This window comes from Sinocyclocheilus rhinocerous, unplaced genomic scaffold (assembly GCF_001515625.1).
Source record: "Sinocyclocheilus rhinocerous isolate Xijiao unplaced genomic scaffold, SAMN03320098_v1.1 scaffold271, whole genome shotgun sequence".
NCBI classification, from domain to species: domain Eukaryota; kingdom Metazoa; phylum Chordata; class Actinopteri; order Cypriniformes; family Cyprinidae; genus Sinocyclocheilus; species Sinocyclocheilus rhinocerous.
In genome coordinates, this window is record NW_015657574.1 from 2,013,579 (window position 1) to 2,024,500 (window position 10,922).

Consider the following 10,922-nt stretch of genomic DNA (forward strand, 5'->3'; position numbering starts at 1 on the left):
ACTAGTTTAAGATCATACAATAAACAACATCCTCTTAGATTTTAAGTGTGAGACAATGTAGAAGAAAACAATTATCAAAGTGTAATAACCTATAATTTGCACAAACATAGTTTATGCAAAAATTTAGACAAAACCAAATAATATATATATGTAATAACTGGGGAAAATGTTGAGCAAAATAAAACGGTCTCTTGTTGACTGATTCTTAAGTATAAAAAAAAAAGAATACTGTACTAAATGCATTTTAAACACTTCATATGTATAAAGTGTGTTATGACACTAAATGCATAGAACTAGACAAATGCCTTCTCGTTATGAGGGGTCTAGAGGACTAATAGACTGATATACTTAAGCCATTCACCAATATTAAAACAGTTAACTTATTTAATATCAATACTGAAACCAATAATTGGTGCAAAACAACTCACAAAGCACTAATTCTGTGACCGATTTACTATGTGCAAAAGACTTTTGTGAATCAGGCCTATTAAGTCCTCTAGAGTTAAAAACCCACCCTGAGTTTGACCACAGCCAACACTCACCGTTTGCAGTAAATAAATTAAATAAATTAAGTCACAATAAAAAATGGGTTGGCCCCATTATACTTCATTTGTTGATAAGACAAAATATAAGAAATTTGACGTCTAACAACAAAAAAAACCTACGGCTGAGCTGATTGTCAGCCAACTGCAATCAAACCTTGAGAGGAAAAAAAAATACTTTGTGCAAATAAGCACATAAATGTAAAACATGCATCATCGTATGTATACTTGGTGCCTTATGTATATTGTAGTACTGAATTAAGTTCCTTCAGTTTATGGATTTTGATAAACGGAAAACTTGTTGAGTTGTTGCACATAAGAATCTAATCTCTTCGGTTAATATCAATTTGTAGAACATGTACATAGTGTACAGTAACATATTACAAGAAGAATCTATTGTAAAAAATATATAATTTATATACACATTTAGACAATCTTTTGTCTCCTTATGAAAATATCTCAAGCTTTACAACTTTTGTATACATCTTGTTCTGCTCTCCGTAGTGTCAGGAGTATAACAAATAAATTAAATTTAAAAAACAGCATGTCTGGACAGACAAATACAGAAAAATCATTAAAACATACCAAGGGTATGCAAATAAGAAGACTATGGTCAGCTCATAAAATCAAGGCCATCCTTCAAAAGACATCAACTCTTTTCCCTGAAAGGACTCCAGACTTTACTTGCTTTCCATAAAGAACAGAAAAGCCAGTAACATTAAGACAAGCATGTAAGTCTCTGAATAAGATCGAACCTAAGAACCCACAATGATTTCCATGATGTGATCCAGTTCATTGAGATCAGAACGACAGGTCGGGGTGGATACTATGGAAGGGGAACCGTGTGAAGGTGCCAAGCTGTCAAGGAGGTCATAAGGGCCCATCTTGGGTGCGCTCTGCATGCCGGTCAACATGGTGTCCAGATCATAGTAGGAGGTGTCCACATCAGAGAACAGTTCCTCAAGAGCAGAGTCTGGACCCGGGGAACCGTTTTTTATTTCAAATGTCCCAAAAACTTGTCCAGTGGTCTTTGGACTCTCTGTAGAAGCCCCATCCTCGGTGTCTATCTCCTCATCTTCTCCTGAACCAAGTCTAGAGTCTTCAAGGGCCTCTTCATCCCTCTCTACACCACTGAGCTCACTCTTCTCCCAGCACTGGCCCACACGCCCTGCCAGGCACACATTAGAGACAGTATCGCTAACTGAAACGGAGCACAGCGTCTCATCAGCTACCACCTCCTCTTCACGGCAACCTTCGTAGCTGATGACAGAAAAGAGTTTAGGTTCTGCATCCTGCTCTCGCGACCTGCAAAGGACCTCAGTGGCCACCAAGCGCTCGGAGGGACTCTGGCCTGGACCGCAGAACGCTTCAGTGACCATATGCCAGCTGCCATCGTGGGTCATCTCCTCCTGAATCTGCCTGACTGTGTTGGCAATGAGAACCGAGCGGCAGAGGTTGGGCTCCACCAGCATGTGGCATAACTGCAGCTTAATGAGGGACATGTCCAGCAACGACTGCCGTTGCAAGTTGTACGAAGATGCCACCCTGGCACCTACCAGGCTTTCGTCGGATATCTCTTCATCACCATCGGAAAACTTACGCTTGGTGCCCTTGGAGAACATGTTTAGCCTACAGAAAAGAAAAAAGGCATAGCGATGGTCAGTTCACATTCATCCAATTCTGTTCAAAGTCAAAGTCAATCCTGACCCTGTTTCTTAGATCCGTAAAAAATTTATTTACATTTTTTAAAATATGATAATTGTTGCGACTTTGGAACTAGAATATAAAACCAATAGAAATGTCAATGACAAAGAATACATTTAAGGAAAATCATTCTATAAAAGTACATTTCAGTGCTTTCAGCCTAACAAAAACATACAAACAACAAATCCAGAGTTAAATTATTCTTTTAGAACATTTAAACAGTATAAAAACGTGTGCCATGAATGTCTACAGTATGTATATATTTAAAAATAAAATGGATAATTAACTATGATGATTACTGTGACATTTTAAATACTATAATGGACCTTGGTAATAGTCTAATATGATTGACTATGGATCAAAAAATGCTTTAGTCTAATTGAAAATTATTTCAGCAGGAACAATAAACTCCTACGCTTCAGAACATCAGAATATTTTTTGAGGCCAAAGATCACATCTTACATCCATGGTCAATCCACAACCACCTAAAGTATGCATAAATGCATTTTAAATGTAGATCTTTGCACATGATGGGAATTTGACGATTATTAAAGTAATCTACATTAACTCACACTATATCAAATGACTGATTTAGCTAATAAAATGTTGGAATTGTGCTTCAAGCCTTTGAATATAGATAAAAATGGAGGTGAAAGTAGATACCCCAAACAGAAAGTCTAATGTGGAGAGCCACAGTACTGAGACGAGGACTCCCTGTCTCCGTGGCCAGCCAACCAGGGTTACGGGAGCCTAAAAGTAACAAACATGCATCCAGTATAGGAAAAACACATGACACCAACCAGCATGACAAAGCACATTATCTGTCATCACACTAGCTCTTGACCGACTGAGTGTTTGTGAGCGTGTATGTGACTGTGTGTGTGTGTGTAATGTGTATGTATGTATATATGTTGGGAGGAGTAGGGAGGGGACACAGGGACCTCTGATCGGCTACATATACTGGTGGGTAGGTGAAAGGTGGGGAAGACATAAGACGATAGCTAAACAATGGTAATGAGTTACATTTTACACATCAAACTCTATGCAAAACAAGCAAACCAACAAATCCATTGAGTGCAAGCACACAAAAAACCACCACATGTATTGCAAAGTCATTATGTTAAGAGGGATGACTTAACATAATGGAGATGATTTGCTTGACAGTTAACCAAGATCACACACAAGAACTTTAAACCCATAACCACACTGTTAACCAGATATTAAGGGCATGGTGGTGTGCCTACCTGAAGCATGGGTGACATCCCAGCACTGTTGAAAAAGAGACCAGAGTGCAAGCTGACACACATCCGCTGCAACTAAAACTACAACCAACATTTCGTACACCAGCACTGCATTCAGTTAATAATAGAGTGCCGCAAGAAATTAGTCCTAAAACCGGGAAACGAGTAAGGATTTTTGAACCTCGGGTTCCATCGTCCCGAAGTCAGTGGGTTTTTGATTAAATACCTGAAATAAAGTCTGTGGTTAACAGAAGCTCAATATGTTTCACGTTGTATTCTGCAACATAAAATCCCACTCATAATTTTTTTGTATCTTGAAAAAGCTCTAAATGGAACTTCAGGGGCTGTCGGGGACATTAAACAGCATTAAGGCGAATATCTACTCACAAGTCTACTTTTACAGCCTTGTTGTGTTTATGCTCATGCTTTTACAAAATATTCTAACTTTCCAAATTGTTGCCTTTAAAGATTACAAGATTTGGCAAAAACTCAGTGGTGGTGACAGTGAAGTCCTGCAGCCGTGGTGTAGTTTGTTTATATAGCTTTTTATTTCAGCTGATTGAAGATTTAGGCATCAAAGTTGTTCATCTGTGATTATTATTAAAGATTATAATAATGAGCAAAACCTATGAGAATCATAAACTTTCATTGTTCACATTGCTTTTTTTTTGTTGCAATTATCCAGAAGTCAGTGGGAAAATCCTTTTTGCTTTTTTTTTTTGCTTTTCTCAAGAGAAGCAGAATGATGCCAACTTCTAGAACGGTCTACAAAAATACGTCATTCCTGCAGCACTCTATCGAGAAAGATTTTCAGAAGATCTCCATGCGCTCTTAGGTATAACAGTTTGAATTTGAGGAAACTGGAATTCTACATTGCAAGTGGTGGCACAGAACTAATCAAAATAAATGAATGAAGAAAAAAAAAATCAGTAAAAATTCTTCCAGTAGCTGGAGTCTAAACTAAATCAAACTTACAGCGAAGATAATTCATCCACAGTGAACGTATCATACAGGCTCCACCCAGACAGACTCACTTCCCCTCCCCCACCGCACTGACGTGGTCAAAAAGTGCGCCACTGGGTAAGTAACAAAATAAATAAAAACCAGTGAAATAAACACCCAAACTCTACATTCGAAGGTTCGATGGACAATAATCCACTAGATAAATATAAAAAGGAGGTTACTCACAGACTCCCTGACATGCGAGACGGGGAAACAAAGGTATAAACCTCTCTGCTGAGACGACAAAGATGGAAGCCATTTTGATTTTTCAAAGGGGTCCGCTGGCTAGTCAACTTCGCCAGCCCAAACAGCATCTTCAACTTTTCCGAACGCTTACCGTGTCGACAAAATGCACGCGAGAGTGAAATATATTTTGGAAACACACACATGACAAGTAAAGGCAAATAACATGGGCGGCTAAACATGGACCGCACGGTCACTTCCGCAAACATGCCGCTTTTCGAAATCGACCGCGCTGCGATTTAACCATCGCGGATCGAGACCATTTTAAGCGGTGCGACTACATAATAATATAGATTGTATTTAAATCGCACATGCCAGTACGCTTAGGCTTACCTCGTGTTATTTGTGTTCTTTGGTGGCGAGCGTCATAAGCGTCTGCAGGCCGGGTTTAATACTGAAGCTGTAGCTCCTTTGGCCTCTCCAGCACAGATTGCAGAGAGCAGACGGTAAGCAGCCAGCTGCAGCAGTGAGTGAAAGGGCCGATGGGGGCGGACGCTTGCTTCTTGATCGACAGCAGGCCTTCGCAGGAACGGGGAGCCCCGAACAAAAGCGTCTGTGATTCTACCCTGGGCCCCAACTTCAACAATGCACATCTTGTTTTGGAGGCATCTTAAAAATCAAATGGACACGCACGAATTTATAATTTCTCAAAGTAGCTACACAGCATAAGAGTTATTTAGCGGTCCAATTTCTCAGCCATTCCCACTGCCCAAAGAAGAGTTTAATGGATATAGATAACATTCAGAAAATCATTCATATTTGAAAGATTCACATTTTATTCAAAGTGAGTTATACTGATGGCAGTGTCAGATATTAACGTTGTTATTAAGTGGCTGTGTTTGCACGGTAATTTTCTGGAGCATTTTTACATTTATGACTGTTTACTTTTTATGTCATGTAGCTAATATGAGCACAGTATGTTAATTAAATTGAATCTGTTAATTCGAATCGTTAAATGTTTTCTGTATGCTGTGGTGTACAGACATTTGAGAAGCAGGAGGTGATGTTGGAAGAGATACAAACTAACGTAAAAAAAATAAAATAAATCATTAAAATATTTTGTTAAAGAAAAACAAAATTGTAGGCATATTATTTTGTGTTGGAAAAAAGCTGGAAATTTTCTGACATTTTTTATGTAACTGTCCTTTGTCATTTTGAACAATTTCAAGAATATCAGATTAGATTATAGTAAGTTTTGATAATATTATTTTTGACCACACATTTTAGCACTCACTTTTACAGTTCAGCTGTGTTAAATGGACAGCAGTAGGAGTGTAGTAAATGCTTTTTTCAAATAAACTTAAGATTATAGTGTAAATAAATTGGGAATTTGAATTCTGGAAAAATACAAAATTCAAAGTTTTCTGAGGATGTGAGTTGGGAGTTTCATTTTGCTATAATACTGTGGAGTTGGTACTTCTGCCTTAAAATGGGTTCAAGTCCTATCAGTTGGACTTTTTTCACCAGTTTGGGGAATTTTTGTTTCTCCTCTGATCCTAAACTGAGGTGTACCCTGGGCTCCATTTTGCTGAAAACACGCAATCGTACAGGCCACTCAAATGAAATGACATTCACTTACATTTCTCATTTAGACCTACCTAGAAAACATTAAATCATGGTGGGAGAGAATTCATCTCCAGATTAATGCTAAGACTTAATGAGGTTGTCAGTGAATCTACACGCATTTAATGTATCTGATTATTTGACACTAAAAATCTGTTATATACTCTGAAAGAGGAAGAATGTTCATTGTCACATGATAACGAAATCAAGATTCATTGTACTCTATTCAGTGCCTCCATCTAGTGGCTATACTAAAAGACACTACTGAAAAAGGGCACGCGCTCAGATCTTCGCGTTTACTCATTAGTCCCGAATCTTAGTTTATGCTTTTAACTGCACTAGGTGTTTTTCTTTCTTCATTTTTATGTGTGCACATAAACTGTTCCTCAGTATTTGATACACAATTAAAATACGACGAGCATGTACTTTGAACAAACAATTCAAGCCATGAAAAGATCAAAGGTCAAAATTCCGCGGACGTTTCCTGCCACCTCGTTATGACGCACACAACGAATTGTCATCAGGTAAATAAAAAAAATTTTCTTCAGTTCTGTATTTAAACTGTATTTCTGTGTTGTTTGTATATTTCAGAATTATTATTAGCCTATTATTATTAGCTTTGAATAATAGTGTTAGACCAATACTTTACTTTCACTTTCTCTCTCTCTCTTTAGATTACACAACGCATAGCTTTTCTAACAAGAGCGGGTCTTTGGATAAACACCCTTTTGTGGAACGACAAGATCAGGACAAATCTTTTTTAGTGTCTTAGCACGTGTTGGCAGCGAAATGGCAGAGGCTATACTCGGAGATCACGACCAGTACAGCTGCTCAATATGTTTGGAGTTGTTGAGGGATCCCGTGACTATTCCGTGCGGACATAGTTACTGCATGAGCTGTATCAATGAGTGCTGGAATACAAATGATCAGAAAGGGAAGTATAGATGTCCACAATGCAGACATACTTTCAATTCAAAGCCTCAACTCAACAGAAGTACAGTGCTTGCTGAAATAATGGAGAAACTGAGGAGTACAGAGTCTGCTCAAAGTCTTGCTGGACCTGGAGAGATTGCGTGTGATTTCTGTTCTGGAGAAATGATCAAAGCTGTCAAGTCTTGTCTGGAGTGTCGAGCCTCTTACTGTGAAACACATGTACAGCCCCACTATAATGTTCCTGCCCTGAAGAAACACAAGCTGGTGAAAGCTGCGGTCATTCCAGTATGCCCCAAACACGACAAGCTCCTTGAGGTTTACTGTCGAACGGACCAGAAATGTGTCTGCATGCACTGCTTATTGGATGACCACAAGGGCCATGACACAGTACCATCTACAATAGAGCACAATGAGAAACAGGTGAAGATGTCCATCTTTTTTCGTTTTCTTTAATGGCTCATAAGTGCTGTCAATAGTTTAAAATAGGGGTCACCAAGACTCGGTCTTGGAGGGCCGGTGTTCTGCAGACTAGCTCCAACTTGCCTCAACACACCTGCCTGGAAGTTTCAAGTATACCTAGCAAGACCTTTATTAGCTAGTTTAGGTTGTTTGATTAGGGTTGGAGCTAAACTCTGCAGGACACCAGCCCCCAAGGACCAAGATTGGTCCCCTGACCCCTGATTTGACCCCTGGCTTAAAAATATTAATCAAGATTAATTGCACTCTTTTCAAGAAAATAAGCATAGGCCAGTTGTTTAGCACATTCATTTTGTCATAATTTCTTATATCCAGCAAAGTAAGCCATCAGATTTAAGGTTGATTCACACAAAAATGTATTTTCAGTAAGATTTTTTCAAAGTAAATTTAGGTGTCTACAAAAAAGGACACCAAATAATCAAGTGATATAAGAAGGCCTCTAATTCATAAATTAATGCATACCAAAGCACACATAGAAAAAAAATTATAAAAAATTTACAGTGTATAGTAGGCCATGCGTACAGTGCAACAGCAAAGAGCTTATTCACATTTTGGACGAGTCCAATTGCGATTCTGAATAGGACCACATGGAGATGCCAAAAAAGCAACAACAAAAAAAACAAAAGCAAATGAACCGACTTGACCTGACTAAATATACCTACTATAGTACACGGATCTATTCAGAATGACTAAACACAGCAACATACACATGACGAATCAAAACATAATTCTGAATGTGTGTGGAACAAATGTGAATGTACTCAAATGTGTTTGTGCATAAATACTATGTCTGTCCAGACCGCACATACATGCTTACTATACAGCACCCGGTACGTCATCGCAATCATCCTTACCTTGATTCCAATCCTCATTCTGCAAAACTTTACTAGTGTGATGCTGGTTTGCTTTATCCAGCCGAGAAGTTTGCGTATCATTTGGCCATACAGCGGTGGGATGTTTTGACGTTCGTTCGCTTCTGTCTGTATTTCACACAGAGTGTGATGTAACTTTATGTGCTTCAGTAAGTTATTTGCATTTAATTATTTTAACGCGTTAAAGGGATAGTTCACCCAAAAATGAAAATTCTGTCATTAATTACTCGCCCTCATGTCATTTCAAACCCGTAAGACCTTCATTCATCTTTGGAACACAAATGAAGATATTTTTGATGGAATCTGAGAGCTGTCTGACCCTGCATAGACCGCAACACAACTGAAATGTTCCCAAAGTCTGTAAAATAATCCATGTGACATCAGGGGTTCAACCGTAATTTTACGAAGCTACAAGAATAATTTTTGTGCGCAAAAGAAAAAAAAATAACGACTTTATTTAACAATTCGTCTCCTCCGCTCCAAAATGGCGCTACAGGGTGATGCGGAGGAGACGAACTGTTGAATCAAGTCGTTTTTTTTTCTTTTGCGCACAAAAAGTATTCTCGTAGCTTCGTAAAATTATGGTTGAAACCCTGATGTCACATGGATTATTTTACAGATCTCCTTGCTGCATCTCTGGACTTGGGAACATTTCAGTTGCGTTGCTGTCTATGCATGCTCAGACAGCTCTCAGATTCCATCTCTTAATTTGTGTTCCGAAGATGAACGAAGGTCTTACGGGTTTGAAACAACATGAGGGTGAGTAATTAATGACAGAATTTTCATTTTTGGGTGATCTAACCCTTTAAGGATATTTTGAATTAACCACATAAGTTGCTTTATTAATCGCATTGCATAACGCATTAACTTTGACAGTCCTTCTCGTAACATAAAGTAGTTAAAAAATGCTATTGACAAATGTTTTTTGAAAAACATTCACAAGACTGTGACTTGTTATTTTGTCCTTAGATAAAACTTACACACTCTCAGACAAACGTCAAGCAGACAATCCAGGCAAAAGAAAAAGAGCTGCAGAAGATGAAAATGGACATCACATCCCATTCAGTAAGTTCTGATGTAAAACAAATAACTTTCACAGTTATACAGAACAACTCTGCATTTATCAACTGACACAAGGTTAATCACTGCCATGTTGGATCTTGTAATTGTAAACAACATTTTTGTTTTGCTTTGGTTCTCCTCAGGATTCTGCAAAGAAGGCAGTGGAGAACAGTAAGAAAGTCTTCAGTGAATTAGTCAAACTTATTGAGAAAAAAACCAATGAGGTGATTGAAGAAATAAAAGCTCAAGAAAAGGCTGATCTGGATCACGGCACAAAGCTACAAAAGAAACTGGAGGGGGAAATTACTGAGCTGAAGAAGAGGGAAGGAGTTCTAGAGGATCTTCTACAGACAGAAGACAACATCCAATTTCTTCAGGTACAAGCACTATAAGTAATATGATTATATATTAGAAGCAAAAATTATAAGACATAACAGACTGTTCAAATATTGCCAGTTCATCTGAAAGTTATATTACTTAGTCCTTGAATATTTTCCCCCTCAGAATTATGAGACTGTGTCCTCTTCATCTGGATCTGATGAGTTGCAGAGTTTCTCATTTCAGCCATACTGCTCTTTTGAGGACGTAAGAAAACTTATATGTGAACTTACTGGGAGACTTGAGACTACTTGCACGCAGGAGATAAGTAAAACAGTTAATAAAGGTAAAGTAACAATGATTACCATTTAATGACTTCTTGCATCTAATCTTATTTGTGAGTGGTGTTGGGGAAAGTTACTTTTAAAAATAATGCATTACAATATTGCGTTACTCCATAAAAAAGTAACTAATTACGTTACTTAGTTACTTTTTATGGAAAGTAATGCTTTACGTTACTTTTGCGTTACTTTTTAAATCTGGACAGGGCTTGCTTGTTTGTTTTTAAAATAAAAAAAGTTATATTTTTGTTGTGAGTGAAGAAAAATGGTTTAATGTAATCTCGTACTTTTAGTTTCAGATTTGTCCGCAAAGAGGCCTCCGTTTGACATTGTAGTTGGAGACAGAGTCCGCGTGAAGCCATCTGTTGTTACTCCAATACACAAATGGGGATCGGTTACTCACTTGAGTGTTGGTGTTGTTAAAAGTGAGAGAACTGACAGATATTGATTTGTATTTATATTAGGCATGACAATTCTTGTTATTTACCGCAATAAGTGAAATTATGCACACACACACACACACACAAAAACAAAAAAAAGAATGAAAACAAATAAAAACAATCCAAACCAAACCAAACCAAACCAAACAAACCAAAACAACACTAAAACAAACTAAACTTTTCC

General features: G+C 38.0%; 2 protein-coding genes across 12 annotated transcripts in view; one reads left to right on the forward strand and one right to left on the reverse strand.

Annotated features, from left to right (window-relative positions):
* Window positions 1-225: 225 nt before the first annotated feature.
* LOC107721337 (cell division cycle-associated protein 4-like) lies at window positions 226-5,743 on the reverse strand. Of its 11 annotated transcripts, none has more exons than XM_016529295.1 (4): window positions 5,066-5,743; window positions 3,491-3,515; window positions 2,910-2,996; window positions 226-2,171 (listed from the first exon to the last, which is right to left on the reverse strand). In XM_016529295.1, exon 4 carries the CDS (start codon window positions 2,162-2,164, stop codon window positions 1,298-1,300), a length of 867 nt encoding a protein of 288 aa, XP_016384781.1. In that variant the 5' UTR covers window positions 2,165-2,171; window positions 2,910-2,996; window positions 3,491-3,515; window positions 5,066-5,743; the 3' UTR covers window positions 226-1,297. The 11 variants fall into 11 exon arrangements, with proteins under 11 accessions (XP_016384781.1, XP_016384777.1, XP_016384779.1 ...); XM_016529291.1 differs by lacking the exon at window positions 2,910-2,996 and adding an exon at window positions 4,676-4,809; XM_016529293.1 differs by lacking the exons at window positions 2,910-2,996; window positions 5,066-5,743 and adding exons at window positions 4,463-4,563; window positions 4,676-4,752.
* Window positions 5,744-6,502: 759 nt separating this feature from the next.
* Window positions 6,503-10,922, forward strand: part of LOC107721339 (uncharacterized) — an 11,767-nt gene continuing 7,347 nt past the window's right edge. Inside the window, exons 1-6 of the mRNA XM_016529302.1 lie at window positions 6,503-6,819; window positions 6,970-7,648; window positions 9,547-9,642; window positions 9,783-10,016; window positions 10,144-10,303; window positions 10,592-10,723. Of these exons, the coding sequence (XP_016384788.1) occupies window positions 7,085-7,648; window positions 9,547-9,642; window positions 9,783-10,016; window positions 10,144-10,303; window positions 10,592-10,723 (1,186 nt within the window). The 5' untranslated portion in view covers window positions 6,503-6,819; window positions 6,970-7,084. The remainder of the gene's footprint in view (window positions 6,820-6,969; window positions 7,649-9,546; window positions 9,643-9,782; window positions 10,017-10,143; window positions 10,304-10,591; window positions 10,724-10,922) is intronic.